The sequence below is a fragment of the Vulpes lagopus genome, chromosome 3, assembly GCF_018345385.1.
Source record: "Vulpes lagopus strain Blue_001 chromosome 3, ASM1834538v1, whole genome shotgun sequence".
Taxonomy (NCBI): domain Eukaryota; kingdom Metazoa; phylum Chordata; class Mammalia; order Carnivora; family Canidae; genus Vulpes; species Vulpes lagopus.
Window position 1 is genome coordinate 97,316,751 of NC_054826.1, and position 22,420 is coordinate 97,339,170.

Below are 22,420 nucleotides of genomic sequence, written 5' to 3' on the forward strand. Positions count from 1 at the left end.
TGTCGTTTTTAAGGAGGATATTAAGAGTCTATATAACAAAAGAGCCTTGTTTTCAAAGGAACCTGATCTGTACACGGGGATGGTGAGGGTAACCCACACTCAAAGAGCACACATGAATACGAGCACTGTTATACACCAGGAAGAAGAAATCTTGGTAAATGCCAACTAGAGAGTGATGGTGTGGACTGGACCCATGGGGAACGCGAGGTTGAAGAAGACGACTTGGTTTGGGCTTTGAGAAGTGGGGAGCAGGGTAGGTGGTATTTGGTTGGGAAACAAATGGCAGGAGCAGAGATGGACTCCACAGGGACAGTGTGCACAAGCAGGCATCAGGGCAGGTGGAAGGTGTTTGGGGGACCCAAGGGGAGAACTACACCCTACACAACATGTCCCCTGGGCCTTCTTGCAGAGGCCCAGTGGCCAGCCCTGTGAACTTGCCTGTGGCGGGTCTTCATGCCTTGGGTTTGTGGGTACATGTTTCACAAAGATTCCCCCTTACTGGAGACGTCTCTGAGCTGATGGGGTTCTGATTTTGTACTGAGCGAAATGTGGACAGTAAAGACAAGGGACTCTCTGGAAGATATTTTTATTTATTTATTTTATTATTTTTAAATAATATTTTACTTGTTTATATATCAAAAGTGAAAAAGCATATGATTCAACACAACTTCAAGAATGTTGGACCCCACATTTTGGGTATCCCTATGGGTACTATGTGTGGCTGTTACTGTCCAGTGCATTATGAGAAACAAACGAACAAATATTTTTTTCACTGAAAAGCACGGGGAGGGGGGCATTATTAGGGTCCTATTTGGATTACATTCATTCATTCGACATCTATGTGTAATTCTTCAATAAATCGGTCTTTATGCCATGCCCCCTAGCTTGTTGGCGTTCAGAAGGATTATCTAGCTAGGGTAGTTAAGTCGGAACTCATGGTCTCTCTCATTTTCCTCTCTTTCTCAGTCTCTCTCCCCCTCTCTCACGTGTCCACTGCTCGCACACAGCAGCCGGAAATGACACATCCAAGTGAGTCACCAATGCGGCTGTGAATCACCCTGTAATTGGGGAAAGTTCTGTCCTGCTAGGTCGCGCAGCCCCTTGCTCTCCTGTTCCTAAATATATTGGAAAATTTTGAAACCACTGTGTCCTCGCTGTAGTCTCCCTGACCCACCACATCCTTTTGGTCCCTAAAGTTAAATAATCTTGGTGGGGGTCTTAGCCATCCAGTGGAAGAGCAAGGAAGAGAGGAGCCATGGGGCTTGGGAAGCCACAAGGTGGCAGTGTGGGCCCCACTACGCTGGCCGCCCAGAGGGGTAGCCAGTCTAGTGGCCAGACCCTGAGATGCAAGATGCAGACCACCAAGGAACAGTACAAGCAAATTCATATAATACGTTTTTCTTGGTAGCCCTCTTTCTCTCTAACAAGCACACAAGGACAAGGATGTGATAAATACTCAAGCACACCCTTGGCATCCCACCTTCCCCATCAGGAGATTAGAGCCAAGAACCAGGCACACACCTTACTTTTCTTCCTCCATTCCTACAAAATAAAGTTAGTGGGAAGCAGAAACCTGCTCCTATGAGTAAACAAGTCACCTACACTCCAAAATAATATATGCACACTGTTTCTGGGGAGGGAGACGACCAGGTCAGGGTGCATCTCTGCACCAGGGTGGGCAGGTGCGTTGCCAGTCTGCAGGACCTCTTGAGCCGGGGCAGTGCAGACCTCGAAAGGAAAGGGTGCCTCTTCCACTGGCCTTCTTTGGCTGGCCGCCAGCCTCCTCAGCAGTGGCAGACAGTGCAAAAGTGACAGCAACGTGACCGGAACGCAAATAGTTTCTACCAAGCACACAAAAGCTCCCAGAAGCCTTGTGGTGCCATCCTGCCAGGGTCTCAGTGGGGTCCAAGTCTGAAGACCCGAATGGGCAGAGCAATAGGCAGAAGCAGCTGCACAAGTGGTTGTACGAGTTTTACGGTCTGGTGTGGAGACCCAGCTGAGCTCCGGAGGTCTCTCCTGGGGGCTCCACAGGGAGGTTTATGGCAAAGTCCTCTTCCCTGCTCCTGGGAGAGGCTGAGGTCTGGGAGGCAGATTCAAAAGATTTACCTTTTTTTTTTCCTTTAAAAGGCAAATGCCTTCTTTTTCTCCAGAAAAATTAATTAAAATAAAAAATGTTCTCTTTGTTGCTCCTTCTTCTCGGATACATCTCCAGTGTTGTCCCAGATGAAGGCTGCTCTTCTCATGGTCAGGGTTCCATCACTTGGCCCATGAAAAGGACTGTTCCTGAGGATGGAAGAATCATGAGAGATGAGAGTGGGAAGAAACAGCATGGCTCACCCAGCCCCATGTTTATGGATGAGCTGAGATGTGAGAGCTTGAGTGGGCTGTTGGGAGTCACAGCTGCTGTAGTGATTAAGCTAGGGCTGGGGTCCTGGCACGGTGCTCTGTTTGTGACAGAGCATCATCCTTGAATGGAAGAGGTGGAGCAGAGTTCAGGATTCTCTGTCTGGAGTTCTCTTGGGGTCGGGGGAGGTAGTGTCTACACCGGTGTCTAGACTGGTGCCTGAGGCGAGAAGACAGGGCCAAGGAGGGGACAGTGGAGCATCGCAGCCCCGGCTCACCTGTGGGGTTGTGCCGCACCACAAAAAGGAAGGGTCTGTCCATGATGATCTCCTCCGGGGCCATTCGGGCTGAGACGATAATGGCTAAGAGAGAAGGAACAATGATCTAGAATAGAGGGACCGGGCCCTGGTGCCTGGGTCGATCATGAGAGATCTACTGACATCAGCTTTCCGATGGCAGCTCTGGAGGGTCGCTAGGAAGCTTGGTGGTTCTCCTGACCAAGCACCTGAACAGTTGAGGGAAGTCCTCTGAGGCCTGCATTCCTCCAGGAATTTTGTACAGACCTACCCGCTCTTCACAAATAGCCATTTATGTAAACCCTTCTAGAGCGTCTCAGAGTAAGTAAGCTCCTTAAGCTGACTAGCCACTGTGAGAAGTCAGGCTTCCTTTGGAGGGGCCTTTTCACCTTGAGGGGACCTCAGGAGCCATCGAGTGAGGGGCCGGGCTCCCAGGCCTAGTGGGCCCACCTTCTAGGCTAAGAGACACTGGTGGGGTCAGGGTGCTGCCCTCGGCACAGAGGGGAGAGCCCGGTAAAGCAGAGCTGCGGGAGTCATCCCAGATGTGGGCCCCTCCTGGAAGTCCTGGACTGAGACTGAGAACACCTGAGCCAGACTCACCAGTAGAGGAGGACGCCACTGTGCCACTCTCATTCACTTCAATCTTTACTTTTTGCAGTGCCCGCGACACATACAGCACCTCTTGATCTGAAACAGGAGTGGATCCGAGGGTAGATCAGCTGGGGTTCTCGGAGACACACTCCTTTGGTTTCTCAGGGGCCCCACAGTCCACCCGTGTAGGAAAGTGAAAGAAAAATCTCTTACTTGAAAGACTTGAGAAGTCCGCCAGGTTTGGCCTAAACATGTCCGTCATGCCCAAATTCTCTAGGGGCCTCCGCAGGTTGACTTCGGTCTCCAGGGAGAACCTGTGAACAGGAGCAGGAAAGGCTCTAGCTCAGGCCATCGCCCAGCCGCCTCGCCTCCCCCAGTCCCTGACCACATATCCCCCTCCCAGCTGGCTGGTAGCCCACAGGGTGAGGACTGATATGAAAGTGGAGGAGGGAGGCTAGTTGTTTCAAATCTGTGTAAGGTCTAATATAAATGAACATTCTCTGTCATCTCCCTGCCCCCTGGAACCTGGTCTCTAGATCATGTTTCTGGGAGCTGAATCTGAAAATGACTCCAGCAGAGAAGCTTTGGGCTCCCTCTGCTTCCCATCATCTGGGCTCTTATGACCTTGGGTTTCGCTTTCTAGGGATCTAAGGATGGGTGTTGGGGGGGAGGGGAGTGCAAGAGCACAGGCTCACCAACTAAATTCTCTTTCCCCAAGCCTGGCATTACAGCATCGGGAAATTTGGGGTAAGTGTGGTGGGAGGCTTCCCTATAATTCTGGAATGACCCAGCCTCAGCCTTCTCCACCCTCTGTGCTTCTGCAGAAGGATTTTTAAAATCTACTTTGTTGGAAGCCAGCTAGAAACTGCTCGGGCTCCTTTTGTCTTCATTGTTTGGATGTTGACTTGGGCAGATGGGGGTGGGGGGGTGTCTTTCCAAGGGCTATCTATCCCCCCACCTCCATCATTTCTCTGGCTCTTCCTTTGGCTGGCTCTTGCCAGGTAGTCTGAGGGTGGTGAGTGTTGGGGCATGGTCTAGCGAAACTCCCCACTGCCCTCCAGTGGAAGCAGGAGGAGGGATGATGAGAGGAATTTTAATCAAACCCAGGCTGGAGTGTTTCCCATCAGCTTCCCACACATGTCCCTGTTCTGCAAATGTCACATTTGGGAAACTCAACCTAGGGGTGGTCCTTTCAGGGAAGCCTGGGAGAGGGGAGGAGACAGATAGAGGCAATTAGGGCATTGGCAGGTGTGGCAAGAGCAAGGGGTGGCTTACTTAGGCAGAACCAGGAGGCGGAGCTGCCTGGTCATATTCCCTTTCCACTGGCTGATGAGCTGGGCATCCAGGATGTTGGTGAGGGCAGAGAGAGGCACCTCTTTTTCATAGGGAGCAGCGATGAACATGCTGAGAGTGTCCCCATGGTAGGGCAATTCCAGGATGTCATAGTAATGGCCACTGGGGGTAGAAAACTCAGCTGCGAAGACACCAGATTGGCATCCTGAAAATGGCTGCAGCTCTCTTTAGTTTGCACCCACCAATGAGTTTCCAACTAATTCTGTTTCCTCCACTCTTTCTGGAAGCCAACTTTGTACCCTGGTTTGCAGGCTCCCCTAGTCAGTGGTTTTATCCCTATTTCCCTTCTCTTCTGCCAATTCAGTGTCTCCTGGTTACTCTGTCTCCTCATGGCCTTCTCTGCCTTTACTTCCCCGCCCTCATACGCAGCCAGGAATTCATTCTGATCCTTTCCTCTTCATCTCAATTTCCACACTAGCCTTCCCCCGCCCCCCAGTTGCACTTGTGAGGCCCCCATATTTACACTAGAAACACTTGGAGACCAGAGACAGAGGTCATCTGGCCATATGTAGGCTGGAGGGACTTTCTGGATGTCAGCTTTGGCTTGCATGACATGAAGCTACTTTCTGCTGCTCCTGTCATCCCAGTAGCTCCTGTCTGGGGAGGCTCTGGCAAAGCTGGGCTACATTCAAAGGTTTCTCCTCCCTGAGAGGGGAATACCCGAGGGGATGGGGTGCAGTAGTTGTGGGACTTTTGGAAGAAGTCTTGAACTTACTGTAGTTGAACTTGTTGGTCTGAGCCATCATGGGCACAGAGACAGTGCTACCGTCAGATTTGTGGAAGAGGCGGTGGTGGGTGCCTGACTCTGGGAAGGGCGTCTTCCACTGGCCGTTGAAGTAGAGGGCATTTACCAGCATCAGACGCGTCAGCTGGTCCACGGCCCCTCTGCCCAGTAAGTTGCCAATCATGCCTATGAGAAAGCCAGGTGAGCTGGGGGGTAAAGGGGCTAGATATTTTTTAATCCTTTTAGATGTTTCCCTTCAGTCCTCAGATTGGATGTGTGTCTTTGAGGGGATCCAGTCAGGAGGCAGACTGGGGGTATAAGTGAGCCAGTCTAGCTGTGTGCAACCGGTTAAATCTTTCTAGGAGGAGTCTCGGGAAGACTCCCACTCGGCACATGCTCTGGCCCTGGGATCCTGTCTGGGATCAGACACAGAGACTTAAATCTTCCCTTACTTTGAGTTTTCCCTGCCTTTGCTCCCTAAGCTGCAGTCTGGAAGAGCTGTGTACGTTTCTCACAGCTGTACCATTCTTATGACATCTCACAGCACTTTCTAGGGCTGCCCTAAGAGATAGTTTGCGAGAGGGCCTACTTATGAACACAAAGATGCTCTGATTCTTAAAGCACCTGACCTATCTACAGAGGAGAGCATGCTGACAGGGAGAGATTGGCATACCAGGGATTTGTTTCCAGATCCTTCCTCAGTAGGCCCCTGGGACTGGCTTCCTCTCCCTGCCTGCTCACCTTTTGTGTGTCTCTTCACCCAGTCGTTGACGATGAACCTGGCTCTCTCCACCTCTGAAAAGTCCACCTGTTTGACTGTGGTCTGGAACAGCCTGAAGAAGTGGGGCATGAAGCCGTGAACCAGCTTCAGATCCCGCTGGACGAAGATGGCATCGGCAGTGCTGATCTCATCCTTGTTCCACGGCCCCATGAGTTCCTTATATAGTTGGCGGAGGGCAGGGGCCATGCCCTTCTCTGTGCCCAGGGCAGAAAGGACACATTAGCTTATGTTGAGCTCAGGGCCCCCAGTTGGGCCAACTTCCCCTATGAGAGGCCCAATCCTGCCCCTATGGGGTGGGGCTCATCTGTTCCCCTCCCTTGAGGGGGTCCCTAGAGAGAGATTTCCTTCCAAACCTTAATCTTTTCTGCATCTCCCTTTTTTCCTCCAAAATCTCAGGCCCTAACCCTTTGATGGGTTAGAATATTTTTTCTCTGCTTTTAAGTTATGAGCCCTAAATTTTTTCTTATCAGAATAATAGCAATGAGAAGTACTTCACATGCATAATTCTATTTAAGCATTACAGCACCTGTGTGTGGTAGGTAATTTTATTGTCCCCATTTTGCAGATGACAAAACGGGTCCAGGTGCATTAAGGTCCCGCAGTTAATAAGTGGACAATAAAGACAGATCTGTTTTACATCACATCCCCAGGCCTGTACACTTCATACTGATGACAGTATGACATGCAGGGTATGCTGGAAAGGTGGGCGGTACATGCCACCACAGGAGCTGGCTCAGTTCAGCTGGCCTTCCCTCTGCTTCTGGTTGGTTATGCCCCTGTCCCGAGAAGATGGGATGAGTGCCTGCCCTCCCTCCCCACTCTGACTTATTTCTCACCATCAATCTGGAATTGCATGGCCTCTTGGATCTGCCGACGAGTCTCTCCTGCTGTTGTCAGCTGCAACATGGCCAGGACTGAGGCCACCCCATAGGGAGAGAAAACCATGTTGCGGTCCTTGGAGGCCCGTGCCACCTCCTGAAACACCTTCACTCCGAAGTCTGTGGCCAGTCCTGCTGCCCGAGTTTGGTAGGAATAGGAGGCTGATGCTTCACCAAAGACAAGGGCCAGGCCCAGGGCAAGGCAGGCAGAGACTGGAGACATCTGCATCCTAGAGCAAGCAGGAAAGGATCCAGTGGGGGAAAGTTCTGGAAGACCGAAGGATGGGGAGGGGAGATGGCCCCTCAGCCATGGCTGTGTTTGCCATGGGCAGGTGATAAGTGAACAGAAGGGCAGGAGTCCTTAATAAACACAGAAGGGCGCTGATTCTGAGCCTTTCCCCTCCTTCTCAGCCCCAGGGAGTCTTAGGTGCGGTTCTACCTGCAGAACTCTCCCAAACCCCTGGCAGTTCCCTGCAGTCTCTCCTTTCTCTCCTAGGGGGCCCAAAAGGCTAAATTATAACAAGACTGTTGACTTGCATAATGCTGTTAATTCTCTTTTTAAAAAAGATTTTATTTATTTATTTGACAGAGAGAGAGAGAGCACAAGCAGTGGGAGGGGCAGAGGGAGAAGCAGATTCCCCGCTGAGCAGGGAACCTGATGAGGCGCACTCAATCCCAGGACCTTGAGATCAGGACCTGAGCCAAAGGTAGAAGCTTAACCGACTGAGCCACCCAGGTGCCCCAATGCTGTTAATTCCCTTCTAATGCTTTCACAACCATGAACTCATTCAAGTTGGCAGGCATGAAAAGCCCCTTTCCAGAGGTGGCTGGAGTGTCCTGATGGACAAGGGTGGAGGCCCCAGGCCCTTGTTTCTGGGTGGTGGGATTGTTGTGGGGCCTGGGCCCCTTCCATGGACTCAGGGCTGCAGGTCTCCAGCAGGGAGAGAGAAGTTAAAATGGGGATCATGGACGGAGGACATTTCACGGAGGGGTGTTCTTTTGCCTTAACCCGAGGGAGGGCCACAGAGGGTTTTCTTTTTTTCTTACCTGAAGTTCTCAAAGGTGCCTTGTGACTGGTGGTCTGTCCTGCTGCCGCTGACTGTGGCAGTTCTGTTTCCCAGAGGGGGTGTGGCTCTCTTGACAGTCCTCTCCGCCCCAAAGCCAGCCGCAGCTGTGTTCCTAGGGAGCCTGCTACCTCCCTTTATACAAAAGTGGGCAGGAAATAGATGAACTCATGGTTCAGCTCCACCCACTTTCTGGCTCTGGAAGCCTGGCCAGGCCCCCTCCGCACCTCCCTCTGCCAAACTTGCTGAGACATGTGTGCGTGCTGCTCTGTGTGTGTACATGTGTGAGAGGGGTCAGGAACAATTGAGCAAACCCTGCTTGCCTTGGCCCAAGGGTCTCCCTGGACTTGCTACCCTCTCTTTTTGGATGATCTGCCAACTTGAGCCCTGGCAGTGCCAGATGGCCCCCAACACCCAGTGCTGGGGATTACTTTCCCCAGTGCTCAGCTGAGGAGAAACAGTGTACACTTCTTCCTTTTCTTTGGGAGAAATGGGTTGCCACATAGTGACCAAAGAAGCTGTGAATTTTTATCCAGTCTGTATGAGCCAGCCAGCCTAGAAGAAACACCCCTCCCTCCTCCTGGCCTCATCCCAGCAGCCAGAGGGCATGGAGCGTGCCATGTGATTGTCTGGGTTTTGACTGTCTAGGACATGAGCACACAGAGGACTCCTTTCCGTTTTTTCCCTCTTCCCTGCTGAGTGCCGCCAGCCCGTCGATGATACACAGCTGACTCTCCCACGTGTCCAGACTCTCGTGGCGCCCCCGGGGCTCTCTTTTGTGCCAACAGCTGTGTTTGGAGGGGTTTTGAGTGTGCTGGGTGGGGTGATGGGGGATGAAAGGGCCCAGGGGTTAACGGGGTGAAGCCCTGGCAAGGAATGTGTTTCATTTCTAGTAGCTGTGAGCAGCTCCTGGGGAGAGAATTACACCTTTTATCCTTCCCTCGAGACGCAGACACCCCTAGGGCTGGAGCAGCGGGTGAGAGAGTCGATCTGTGGCGGGTTTGTGGGGTGTGCCTCTAGGACATGGGGCTTGGAGGTGGAGGAGTGACTGAACGATTCTAAAGAGAGTGGGAATTGGCCAGAGGCTGGTGTGTGGGACTGGGGCCTTGGCGGAGTCAGGCCACATGCCCAGGCTGTCAGGGGCAGAGGGGTGGCTGGGTGGGGAGATGATGCCTTTGACCTGCCGGTCCACACACTGTCTTGCTTTGTGCAGGTGGTGGGGTTCAGTTGGGAGTATCCACAGAGACAGCCGATAGCAGAATCACAGGAAGTTTAAGTGGGTGGAAGCATCGGGATATTTGTTTTGGATTTTTCAGTAAGCAGATGCCAAGGGCAACCACAGCTGGACGGCTTTTCCCACTTTTACTCTGCCTCCACCTCCGTTTGTTTTCTCCGTTGCCCCTGGGAGTCAGGTGGGGATGGGGTGGCAGGGAAAGCAGGACAAACCTCGGTTGGAAAGTTAGGATCACCCACCAGTACAGGACCGTTCCCATGTAACTTCTTGTTTATGTCCTTTTCCTGTGCTGGTCTGGCTTGGAGTCCCTGAGAGAGTGGTTAAGCATGAGGAGGTGGTTAGCCCTGATCTCTCTCAAGGAGAGAAGACAGAAGTGCAGCCCTCAACCCATCCCCTACCCTCGGAAATGCTCCCAGTGCCCTGCCCTCCACCCGGGGGCTTGAGTGGGACGAGGACGTGGTTGTCAGGGTCAGAAGTGTGAAGCCCCAAGCTAGAAGAGCAATGGGTGGAGAGGTGGCTGGAAGGGGGTCCCTGGAGGCACCCCACTGCCCATCCTCTCCAGCCACTTCAGCGGAGCCTCCTTCCTTTCTTCCAATGGCCATAGCGGGGGCTGTTGTCCCTCGTCCTGCCAACCTTAGCTGTAAAAGCCCCTGCTGTGCAGAGTCTGGGTCCTGCCAGGGCAGTGACCAGTACCATCCCTACTCCTGGACCTGATGGATGATCCTGATGCCATTCCAGAAAAGACACTCTGTTCCCAGGCATGGAAGGGAGCAACTCTATGTCCTGCTGGGCCAAGTGGCAACATGATTTACGTTGGAAACACAAAGGGCTGACTTGATAAAGAGTTTTTCCCAAACTGGAGGGAACTCATGGATACCTGGTGGGTGTGAATTAGAAACAGAGGCAAGGCCCAATGTAACTGGGTCCCATGCTGAAGTTTCTGACTCTTCCTTTGACTCTCCAAAGAGCTACAGCCACTAGATGATCTAAACCCATACTTGACCGCGGTCCCCGTCACTCCTCTGGGCAGGAAGGTCTTGCTTCTACCCTGTCTGGCCTCTGGAGACCTTCCACACATCACGGTGCAGCCCAATCGCCCGCTGCCCCCCAGAGGACTTCCACACAACCCACTTCTCAGAATCCATTCTGACTCAAGGGGCCATCTGTTTCCCTCCTTTTCCTGAAGCCCAAGCTGCATCACCTAGCTCAAGCTGTGGCTCCTTTGTAAGGGGCCAAACAGAAAGAGAAAAGTCCCTGCTTTTGAAACTGCTCCATCTCTGATTCCCAGAGGGTCAGAGATAAGAGGGTGAGTTACAAGAGTATGGATTTTCTGGGGAAGTTTCAGTTCCAGCCAATTGGGAAAGATGTTGCCGGCTGTCTGTCCACCAACAGGTGGTTCATGATTAGACCAGACTCACACTTTCCATGACTGGCTCCTACCCCACCCTCGCCCACAGGCCCCAGCAGCCCTGGTTCGCTTCTGGCCTCAGGGCAGCGGGTCTTCCCCAGCAAACCCTTCACCTCCTGCCTTCTGGCTGCCCTCTGGCCAGCTCTCCTCTCTTCCCCTTTGCTTGTACTTTGCTCTCCCAACACCACCGCCCACTGGCTTTTTCACTTTCCCTTTCTCTCTCTCTCTCGGGGACTCCCTCTTAGTGACTTTCCTGTCCAACCCTTGGTCAACGGGTGTACACCCCTAGCCTCGGTCTCATCCATGGGAGATGTCTCCCACTTTCCCTCTCTCCCTTCCGCTCTCTCTGACTCAGTCCCCCTCTCTGGCTTCTCCTCTTGCAGAAGCCCTTTTACAGTCAAACGCTCTGCTCCAAGTCTCCCTGTGGGGAGGAAAGCGCTGCCCCCTATCCCTTACACAGGCTCCCTGGAATGTTGGAGCCTATCCCCTCATTCCTGGTGATTTCACTGGGAGAGCCGGGGGTGGGAGCAGGACAGGGTCCTACTAACTCACAGCACTATTTCTGGCCTGGTTGTCCTCCAAACAACACAATACTAAAAATAGCCTGTGTTTGGGCTGCCTGGCTCTGTCCCTCTTCACTCATGAGCTGGAGTGAGTGCCCTGTCTCCTTGGCTCCCCTCATTTAAGATCATGACCCTGGGACCCTGACGGACACAGGCCACCTTGGCTTGTCCGGGGTCCCTCCTCACACTGGTGCCATGCTGGATGTCCTCTCCTCTGCCTCCATGAACCCCTCTCCCTTCTCTGGCCACTGCTAGTTGTCTTTCCTTAAACTCCTACCAACCTGCGGCCTGAAGAAGGCAGAGAGGCAGCCCCAGTTCATTTCCTACCCTGGCCCTGCTTGTCCAAGGCTGCTTTTTTCCCCCTACAATTGTAGCCTAGCATTTCAGAGCAGGGGAGCACCTGAGAACCATTTAGTCCCAAGGGGGAGAAGAGCAGTCACTGCAGCAGGCAGACCCATGTGGCCACAGATCTGACATCTTTGCTGGTTATGTGTCTTTAGGCAAAACTTAACCATCGGTACCTTAGTTTTCTTGTCTGTAGACAGGTCTGTAAATGACAACTTACAGAGAGGTTGACAATGATGCCCACCTTTCGAGGTTGTCGGGATCCAATGAAATCCTGTCTGCAAGTGCATGGCATGTTCTAGGCTCTCACTAAGTGGCAGCCACTCTTGGCTGGCCAGCACAGGAACCCAGAGGGCTCGAGCTGTTAATTTTGATACACGTAGATGTTCTTGTTCACTTCCTCTGACCCAAGGGCGGTTGTTGGCATCAAATGCCCAGAGCCCGGGGCACTGGTTACCTGAGAATGGCTGCCAGCCGTCTCATCCACTCCAGGCCAGATCTTTACACTTCTGCACCCCTAGGCCTGATGGACTCCCCCTGGCTGATTTTATAGAGTTTAGATCTTAGGAACAGATTGCTCTCTCGACTGTGGAATCACGTGTGGACCTCACTGACATACCTGACATTTGACACTTGTCCTGATCACTCGAGCGTGCCCTGGGAAGGAAGGGAGTTTGTTTTAGTAACATAAAAACCAAACTGAGCTTGATCTACTCTTCTAGTCCTGGCCCTCTTGGCCCCTTCTCTGCCACCCACGTCCCCTATCTCTTGTGGAGTCCCCCTATGCTTCACCCGTTGCACACACTTCCCCTGTCTCACAGTCACGTCTGAACTTATCACATTTACTGAGCTGTCGCCATGTCTCATGTATGTTTATGTCCTGGGGAGCATGAGGGGCAGTATCCCCTTGGGGGCTCTCTCCTAATGTCACTATTCAATGAGCACCAAGACCCCCACGCCCCCAGGTAGGGGAAAAGAGGCAGAGGGAATGAATGGGGCTCAGTGGGGCCACAAGGGGAAGTCTGATGATCAGGGAACGGTGGGGTGTGCAATTTTTGGAGTAGCTGTGACCACAGTCTGCTGGTGTCAGCCAGAACAAGGCATCACAAGCCTGTGGGGCACCCCAGGGATACCCCAGGGCCCCCTTCCATTTCTCTTTACTCACGTACGTGGATTGTCCAACTCTGATTCACTTCTTTCATCTTTACCAGAACTTGTTCCTCGTTCTCTAAATTCCTGAAACTCCCTTTGTAACTTTCTCTAGACACATCCTGTTTTATTTTACTGTGGCTGTTGTGTGAATCTTGGCTTCTCTAAGACAGCCCAATATTTATTGATGGTGAATGCTTGCTGGTGTGATTTATTTTTTTAAAGATTTTATTTATTTAAGATTTTATTTATTTATTCATGAGAGACACACACACACACACAGAGAGAGAGAGAGAGAGAGAGAGAGAGAGGCAGAGACATAGAGGGAGAAGTAGGCTACATGCAGGGAGCCCGATGTGGGACTTGATCCCTGAACTCCAGGATCATGCGCTGGGCTGAAAGCAGAGCTTAGCCACTGAGCCATCCAGGAGTCCCTATTTATTTATTTGAGAAAGAAAGAATGAGGGAGAATGAGAGAGAGCATGAGTGAGGGGAGCAGCAGAGGGGAAGGGCGAAGCAGGTTTCCTGATGAGCAGGGAGCCCAATGTGGGGCTCGATCCCAGGACCCTGGGATCATGACCTGAGCTGAAGGCAGATGCTTAACAAATGGAGCCACCCAGGTGGCCTGTTGGTGTGATTTAGAGGAATATACACTTCTCCATCCCTGAAGGAACGTACACACTTCCTGGGGCAGAAGACTAATATTCTCGTGATAATTAGATTAAAGCATAAAACCATCTGTGTGCCAGGTTGTGAGCCAGGCTGTCAGGGTGCAGGCTCGAATGTGGGGGAAGGCTCCCTAGAGGCAGAGGGACTGGTGCTGGGTTATGAGGGAGAGGCAGTGTGGTCTTGGAAGAGAAGCAGGGAGGTCTGTATGGATGGGGTGGGCCCGGGAGGCACAGAGCCACTTTGGGAAAGGGAAGAAAATGTGTCCATCCTCCTCTCTCCACGCTTTCATCTCCAGGGAGCAATTTTTTCTCTTCTGCCTGAGGCTTCTTGTCTCTTGCTCTCTCTAGGAGGCTCCCTACTGTTGCAGGCCTCTGCTCTTTCTGTACCCACCTTCTAGCTCCTTGAAATAGATGTTCTCATTCTAGTCTGGTTCCTGGCTCTGGACACCACTATTTTACTGAACAAATGCCCAGAGAGACAGTGACCCTGGGTCAGTGGGGGATCTGTGGGTGGCAGAGGTGCCGGGGATGGAGCAGCCTGGGTGATGTAGCACAGATGGAATTTGCCACTGGAGAGTCAGGGGCCTCTCGAGTCACTGATCATTCCTTCTCCCTCACTTCCTTGCCATATGGAAGCAGGCTCTCTCGGCATGTCTTTCCATCTGAGTCACCCTGGGCTACTTGGTGAGCAGCTGGCTCCCTGAGCAATAATGCATTAGAGCTTCTGGCATGCTTGGATATACAAGGGCCCAGAAGCCTTCCCATAACCTTCCCAGGATTTGCAACAGGGTCAGGGAGGATGAGTGCAGTGTGCTCACTTTCAACACAGGATTCCCTGATGGTCATCAGGGCAACCAGACAGTCCTGGCTCTGGTTATCACTCTTCCTCCTAGGGCCTCCATCTCCCTAAGATGGACACCGAGGCTCGGAAAGAGATGCTTTCTCTCTCTACAGAAGGTATCGACTCTTGATCTTAGCTCAGGTCTTGATCTCAGGGTCATGAGTTTGAGCCCTGCATTGGGCTCAAAAAACAAATGGAAAAAAATGTGTATTCTTAATTTTTCTCTCTCTTTCTCTCTTGTGTCCTCTCTTGGGCCCTTTGATTCCCAAGGGGAGACTGGGACTCCTGTGTTACAGGGGGTCAGCTAATCAGGCCCTCAGGTAAGGAACCCCAGCAGCTCAGCAAGTGTGACTGGACAAGCTCCGCCCTGGGCAAGGAGGGTCCACCAAGGGGTCAGGCCCATGTCTGGCTCTGGCAGGAGAGGACCAGGTTTCCTATGAGTGTCTGATGAAAGCACTGTCACCATGTTAAGAACTTGGATCTGAAGCAGGTGCTCAAGGTTGGCAGCGCCTGCTGTCCCTCCTCATCCAGGACCCAGAATTAGAATATGCCCTCCTCCTGGGTCCTTTATCTGGGGGGCCTTGCTGTGCATCCCCCCTCCCAAGTGTGTCAGGAAGTAGCAGTACTGGGGGTAAAGGCCAATACAGGTAGAATGAGTAACCTATTCACATTGTAGCTCTGTCTTGGGGTTGGGGGTGCTGGGGGAAGGAGCCATGGCTGTGGGGCTGAGGGGGGCCAAGGTGGCAAGGTGAAGTGGTTCAGGCTTGACAAGGGCTCCGGGGCTGGCAGAGAGACTGACCTGGGGTGCATTTAACACCCCAGGAATCGGACCTGGGCTCTTCCCTGGAGCCGCCTTATGGGCCAAAGTCTAGGGCAGGAAAGAAGAGGCATGAGTTACCCCTACCCATATCTGCCCCTTCTCCTGACCTTGTGCAACCCCACAGGAAGTGCTGTGGGCAAGGGAGTTGGCACAGGTTGGGCAGTCTTGCCTATCACCTCCACCTTCCACCCCCTGCCCTGTGGCCTTAGCCTTGGCCTGTGGATTCGGTCCCCTTGACTTCCTTAGAGCAGGGAGGTCTTGCACCAATCTAAGAAGAAACCGATTGGGGATTTCAAAGTCCCACATTGTTGGGGAGCGGAGGGGGGGCATCTGTGTGAAACCTCCTCATGTATCCACCCCATGCTCCTTGGGTTCACACTGCCCACCGCAAGGGAGGGCTCGCCCACCCACAGTGGACCCGCCACCCACACTGGACATACCGCAGGCCCCACAGTAGAGGCCCAAGACCCTGACCAAGGAGGAATGTCAACTTCCCACTTCCTGCTAACCCCTTTGCTGTTCTCGACCCCTGTCCTCGCCACGAATGATTGAGGTCCTGGCCAGTGGCCAGCACTGTCTGGACAGGAGGAAACCAGGATGTGAGGACTGGCGGTGGTGGCAGCAGGAGTAGTAACACAGAACACTGAGTCCTCAAGAGCAAAATTCCACCGGAAAGAAAACAATACATGGGAGACAGAGTCACACTCCAGAGAACAAGGGGGCAAGGAAAGGGATAGGGCCTTCCTGCCCTGAGCAGGTAAACAACTTCCAGCCTGGGGAAGCCCCAACATGAACTGTCTTCCAGGTATGGATGCTGGTGTAGAAAGCTAGAGATCTGGGACCTGCTTTGGGACAACTGGGAGAAATGGTCCCCTGTACCTTTTCTGGCCTATCCTTCTGTGGCAGGATAGGTGGAGGGGACAGGATCTCCTGCCAAGGTTAGGAGGATCAAAGGGGGGCCAAAGGCAGAACTGAAGGGGCACTTGGCAGAGAAGCCCAGCTATGCAAAGGCTGGGATAGCCCCAGCCCCAAATGGCCAGTCAGCTGCTGGAAACCAAGTAAGATAACTCTAGGTTCTAGAGCAGGATTTGCGGAGGTCAGAGCCTGTGAGAGCTCCGTTTGGGATACAGGAGGCCAGGCCAGGTCTCCCACTGTGTGCAGGGCCAGAGGGCAAGGTTCCTTCCTCTTTCAGAGCCTAGAAGAAGCTTCTATCTGGAAGAGCCAGAAAGAGACAACCCAAGAGGACCACAGAACCCCCAAGATGCATCCCAGCCTCCCATGCTGGGGAGGCTGGAGGAAGGAGAATGCTGAGTGTCTGAAAACTCAGACAGGTGGATTCGTGGCTGTCCCTTTTGATCTATTCAGGTAGTTTCTGATCTGCGGTTCCATTCATTCCGAGGATGCTGGGGTCTGCATGCCTTTTCTTTAGAGTTTCAGGGACAGAGGAGACTCACAGGAGACAACTCTTACTCAAGATCACTCAGCTAATGAGAAGAACTGGCTCCAGCACCCCCAGCTCTTAACTAGCCTCCCTTCTTTTTTTCATTGCCTTGGCTGCCCCTGCATACCTGTTGCCCTCACCCCCAACCCCTGACCCAGCATAGGCCCAGGTTCCTCCCTCACTATGCCTCAGGGTTCCCCTTCCCACCGCTGACTTCTTCCTGCCCCCCAGAGCAGTTGCTGAGCAAGGAACTGGTTCCAACTCAAGCCAAAATGATTTCCCACTCTACCTGGCCATACTTGCTTGGAAATTGTGACATTCTGTGTCTCAGTCCAGTGGCTCTCTGTCCCAGCTTTACCCAAGGCTTACCCAGGAACATTTGAAAGTTCTGAGAGCCAGGCCCACCTCTGATGATTTGAATCTTGAATCAGAATCCTGGGGATGCTGGTTTGGTTTGGTTTCGTCTTTACTGGCTCCACCCAGAGACTGAGTATAATCTAAGACCACCCCAGCAAATGGTGTGCAATTTCAGACCTTTGGGGCCCCCGGTGGCTTTGAGAGGTGGGGACCTCAACGCACTAGAAAGAATCTACCTGACAGTCTTCCCCGAGGCCTTGACCTGCGTTGCATGGTGACAGGGAGCCGTAGCCTCTGGAAGGGGCTGTGGAGGGAGACATGCCACCCTGCCCTTTGACCCATCTACTCAGAACTTTCCCGGTCCCAGTCACGTTTGTGGGCTGTTTACTCTGTTGACCTCGGACTTCGCGCCAGACTTTGAGATGGGTGGAGCAGGCAGAGAGGAGATGAAAAGCTGGTCCACAGCATGGAGGGACTGTCTTAACCTTCAGAGCCAGAGAAGCCAGGATGGGCCTCGAGTGCCTTAGAAGAGTGACACACAGAATGCTCAGGAAAGCCCCTGTGAGAGCCAGCCCATGAGCTGGATCTGCAAGATGGTCATTATCATAACTGCCATCTGCAAGCTTTGGCAGAGAGCTGCTTTTATTGCCTTTTCTGCCCGTGGAACATGTAAAGGGTCTGGGGCTGGAGACAGGGCTCTGGCCCTGGAAGGACTGAGGGCCCAGTTCTGGAGAAAAAGGCAATTATAAAGACAAGGAGTTCCAAGGAAGAGCGTGCCAAATGCCTCTTGAGTGACACATGAGCCCAGGCATCCAGCCAAGGGATGTCTGTGGCCTGGGGCAGGCAACAAAGGGTCTGGAGACCTGACCTTTGGGACAAGGCAGAGGGGCATGGTGGAGAGGATGGGGAGGACGTGTCAGTCTGTGGAAGCAGAGTCGAGTGGGGAGAAGAGTATGGGAAGGAAGAGCACCAAGAGCAGGTCAGGGGATTTGCCCTGGGTGTAGGTGCCTGGTGGAGCCTCCCTGCTCCCTGCCCGTCATGCACCCGCCCTGACCTGCTTTCTTCTTAGTCAGCCCTGGTGCTGGTACTCCTGCCCCTGCAGCTCCAGGTGGTGATGAGGCCCCCGTTATTCACAGCCTGGACCGACAACTGGCTCCCTCAGGCACACTCCCTCTTTCCCAGAGTGCAGCCCAGCCTGCCAACTCACCACCCAATAGGGCTGGCCCCAGACCCAGACGACTTGTGTGGGTCATGCCAGGGTCGGTAGGAGCTGGGGGTGGGGTGCGGGTACCCTGCAGGTGGGGACCTCACCATCCTCCTGAGCCTTCTGCCCTGCCCTGGCTGGCTCTGTCAAAGGATCAAGTGGTCTAGAGAAGCAGAAGGGCAATTGTCTTATTTCCAAGGTTCCCTTCAGAGGGGACACCAGTGAAATTATAGAGAGACCAACAGGAGAGCTTTGGGGTCGAGGAAATTGAGTGTGGGGGTGCTTCTTATTCTGAGCTGACTGCTGCTGACAGGCCCATTCTGCTCTGGATGTATCAAGTAGACCTACACCCTTAGGACAGGCTTGGGGGACCTACATCCTCAAGGGTTTATCCTTTCAGGAAGTGGCATCCCACGCACTCTATAGCAGTGGCTCACTCAGGGAAATGTGCTGAGGTGGGAGGCAGCCACTTATCCCAGATGGAAAGCCCCCAACTCGGAACTTCCCGTTGTCACTTCTGCAAACCCCAAGGGACTGTAGGTAAGGGGAAGAGGTGCTGTTGTGTCCGGTACTCTGGGCTGGTTTCCCGGCTGAATCAGGCACAGAGTCAGTGCAGCAGGTGGAAGGCGCAAGGCTGTCACTTCTGGTCTGGGGCAGAGGCTCCCTGCCCTGCCTCTGTGACAGGGCTTTGCTGCTGGTGGACACTAGCTCTGTGGCTGAGCCTGAGCGTGTGTGTGTGTGTGTGTGTGTGTGTGTGTGTGTGTGTGTGGTGTGTGGCCGGGGTGGCAGTGGGGCTGGAGTGCTGGGCACCTGCTAGGTCTGTGTTCGTCGCAGGGCCTCCCTAAGCTTCCTGGGCTTCTCCACAAACCCAACTCCTGTATCAGCAGAAACAATGGGTGAAAGAGGGAAAGTAGGAAGGCATTCCTGATGGGGACAGAATGTTCTTCCTTAAGTGTCTCCTCTTCTCTGCCACCTGATTTCCGGTTTTCCCACCCATCTCCCCTGCTGTTCTTATGTAAATCAGCCCATCCCAGAGCCTCCCAAGGGGCCTTGGATCCTACCTTTTCTCCAAAGCCCTTCTAGCTTCCTCCAGGCTACCCTAAGCTATCTCTCCTGTGAACTTGAGCACTCTTGTGATCAGACCCACGTGGTCAGCCACACCACTCAGGACTGGATGGTTGTTCAAGTGTACCACACGTGCTGATTTGTTTTCTATGCCGGGCTACGTGCCATTTAGAGGTAGGAACTGTCTGGGTGTTCGCTTTCCTCTGTGCCTTCATACGACCCCATGTGGGCAGGACCTCAGGCCTGACAGCCAAGTACCTTGAAGTTAACATTGCCTTCTGAAAATTCAATTAGGAAGAAACACAGTTTAGGAGAGGATATTAGCCCTCTGTAGAAATTACCTAGGAGACTGTCTGTCTGTAAATATCCCAAATTCAATTAAGGAGACCTGGGTGAAATCTCAGAAGGACAGATAAGATTGCAAATGCATTTTAGGGACCTAACCATGTTGTCTTCTGCCTGGGGAAAGATGCCAACAGAGAGGGGAGAGTCCCCCGCCTCATTATGAATGGAGCTTCCAGGAGACCCACCTGGGGTCTGGGTCTTAGGCTGTGCCAGACAGTGAGTGCCCTGTCCTGAAAACCTCAGGGGTCAGGTCGTGGTACTGGGTTGTCCTGAGGTGGTATGGATGCCTCGGCCTATATCATCCAACCATTGAAACCATCCAATGCCCTGGTCTCGTTCTGATCCCATACTCAGCCATTCGATTCTGAAGCCACCCGAAGAGGTGTGTCCAGGTGCCTGGGGATTGTGGCTCTGTCAGCAAATTAACAAGTTGGCATTTGGTTGCCAGCCCTACTCTTTGTGGGTCCAGTTGCTGTCAGTTGACCCCGAGATAGGTTTGTCCATGGTGTGCAAAACGTTAGTAGGGAGCCAGGTGGGGCTGTGATGAAAGTGCACAGTAAAGTCACTTCATTTGGGTGACCTGCCGCTTTCCACAACTGGCCATATCTTCCCTCGACATGTTTGCACTTGCTGTTTGCATCAGTCCCTTAGAGGCAGGGCCCAGGAAATGCCTTCTGTATGGTGGACTGACTGATTTGTGCATGGAGTGGGAGGTAAACAGCTCAGCCTGGGTCTCTGTCCTCAGAAGGTGTGAGGAAAAGGCACATGGTCCCAAGGGGTGAGAGGAGGAAGCAATGATGACCTCTTTTTTTTTTTTTTTTTGCAATGATGACTTCTGACTGGACATCTCCTGTGTGCCAGGCACTGGCTGGTGCATCTACATTCTCATTTCTTTTTCTTTCTTTCTTTCTTTCTTTCTTTCTTTCTTTCTTTCTTTCTTTCTTTCTTTCTTTCTTTCTTTTTCTTCCTTCCTTCCTTCCTTCCTTTCTTTCTTCTTTCTTCTTCTTTCTTTCTTTCTTTCTTTCTTTCTTTCTTTCTTTCTTTCTTTCTTTCTTTCTTTCTTTCTTTCTTTCTTATATTTTTTTATTTGAGTTCAATTTGCCAACATATAGCATAACACCCAGTGCTCATCCCGTCAAGTGCCCCCCTCAGTGCCCGTCACCCAGTCACCCCAACCCCTCACCAACCTCCCCTTCCACCACCCCTGTTCGTTTCCCAGAGTTAGGAGTCTCTCATGTTCTGTCTCCTTTTCTGATATTTCCCACTCATTTTCTCTCCTTTCCCCTTTATTCCCTTTCACTACTTTTTATATTCCCCGAATGAATGAGACCATATAATGTTTGTCCTTCTCTGATTGACTTACTTCACTCAGCATAATAACCTCCAGTTCCATCCACGTTGAAGCAAATGGTGGGTATTTGTCGTTTCTAATGGCTGAGGAATATTCCATTGTATACATAAACCACATCTTCTTTATCCATTCATCTTTCGATGGACACCGAGGTTTCTTCCACAGTTTGGCTATTGTGGACATTGCTGCTATAAACATTGGGGTGCATGTGTCCTGCCATTTCACTGCATCTGTATCTTTGGGGTAAATCCCCAGCAGTGCAATTGCTGCGTCGTAGGGCAGGTCTATTTTTAACTCTTTGAGGAACCCCCACACAGTTTTCCAGAGTGGCTGTACCAGTTCACATTCCCACCAACAGTGCAAGAGGAAGGTTCCCCTTTCTCCACATCCTCTCCAACATTTGTTGTTTCCTGTCTTGTTAATTTTCACCATTCTCACTGGTGTGAGGTGGTATCTCATTGTGGTTTTGATTTCTTCATTTGGAGGCCCCACAGGATATCTCACTGCCTCCATTATACAGACAAGGAAACAGGGTCCAGAGAGGTTAAGAAACCTATGCGGGGTGGGGGGATGCTGATGGCTCAGCTGATTAAGCGTTTGACTCAGGTCATGATCTCCCAGTCCTGGGATTGAGTCCTAAGTCAAGTTGTAGCTGGGCTCCCTGCTCAATGGGGAGTCTGCTTCTCCCTTCCCCTCTGTCCTTCCCTACCCACCCCCATGTTTGCTCGCTTTCACACACACTCTCTCAAATGAATGAATGGAATCTGAAAGAAGAAAGAAAGAAAGAAAGAAAGAAAGAAAGAAAGAAAGAAAGAAAGAAAGAAAGAAAGAAAGAAAGAAAGGAAACCTATGCAGGGGTCACTCATTAATGAATGATGGAGCTGGAAAAAAATGTGGCTCTCCTCATCCTGAATCCCTCCTCATCCTGAATCGCTTTCTTGGAGGAAAGGAGGAGGAACCCCAGAGGGAAGGCATATAACCTTCTGTGGTAGGAGAGGGGACTGCTGGATAGAGAGGTGGGCAGGGCACGGAGGCACTCCCCCAGGAGTGCCTCTGCTCCTTGCCCTGCTCCCCAGCACTTGTCCTGGAGTGGTGGGCAGACTTGGCAGCTGTGGTCCTCGACTGAGGATTAAATGATAGGAAATGAGCTTCAGGGAAATTCCAGTCTTGATTCTTTGATGAGGCGCAAGCTGGCATGGCGCCCTGCCCGGGAACACCCTACCAACATGCCTCCCCCCACATGTTTACAAGACCACAGAGATACACCCCCTCTCTCATACAAACACCAGTGAGGATGCTTGGGTCCAGCCACATGCAGAAACCCATATGGGAGGTGTGGTACAGCTTCTCCAACATGTGGACTCAGATTCTCCCTGGCAACCTCCAATCCGGCTTCCGCCTCCTCTGACGACCCACTTCCAGATGTTGCTTAGACATCCCAGCCTCCTTCCTTTCCTCTCTGGCTGCCTCCCTGAGCCCTTAGATAGAGACAGAGGCGCTATGTCTCCCTGAGCAGGGATGTGTGTGCCCTCAGGGCTCTGCAGGCTTCTCTCCATTCCTGAAGTTCCTGGGCCTCCATTCTTTTCTCCAGAGATCACT

General features: G+C 52.3%; 1 protein-coding gene across 3 annotated transcripts; it reads right to left on the bottom strand.

The window, feature by feature from the left end:
- Window positions 1–581: 581 nt before the first annotated feature.
- On the bottom strand, window positions 582–12,215 carry SERPINE1 (serpin family E member 1). Of its 3 annotated transcripts, none has more exons than XM_041749879.1 (11): window positions 12,200–12,215; window positions 9,477–9,572; window positions 8,014–8,165; window positions 6,925–7,196; window positions 6,049–6,282; window positions 5,299–5,493; window positions 4,506–4,704; window positions 3,444–3,544; window positions 3,240–3,326; window positions 2,622–2,705; window positions 582–2,283 (listed from the first exon to the last, which is right to left on the bottom strand). In XM_041749879.1, exons 4-11 carry the CDS (start codon window positions 7,193–7,195, stop codon window positions 2,246–2,248), a joined length of 1,209 nt encoding a protein of 402 aa, XP_041605813.1. In that variant the 5' UTR covers window position 7,196; window positions 8,014–8,165; window positions 9,477–9,572; window positions 12,200–12,215; the 3' UTR covers window positions 582–2,245. The 3 variants fall into 3 exon arrangements, with proteins under 3 accessions (XP_041605813.1, XP_041605812.1, XP_041605814.1); XM_041749878.1 differs by lacking the exon at window positions 12,200–12,215 and adding an exon at window positions 12,038–12,055; XM_041749880.1 differs by lacking the exon at window positions 12,200–12,215 and having other exon boundaries at window positions 9,504–9,563.
- Between the last annotated feature and the right edge of the window lie 10,205 nt (window positions 12,216–22,420).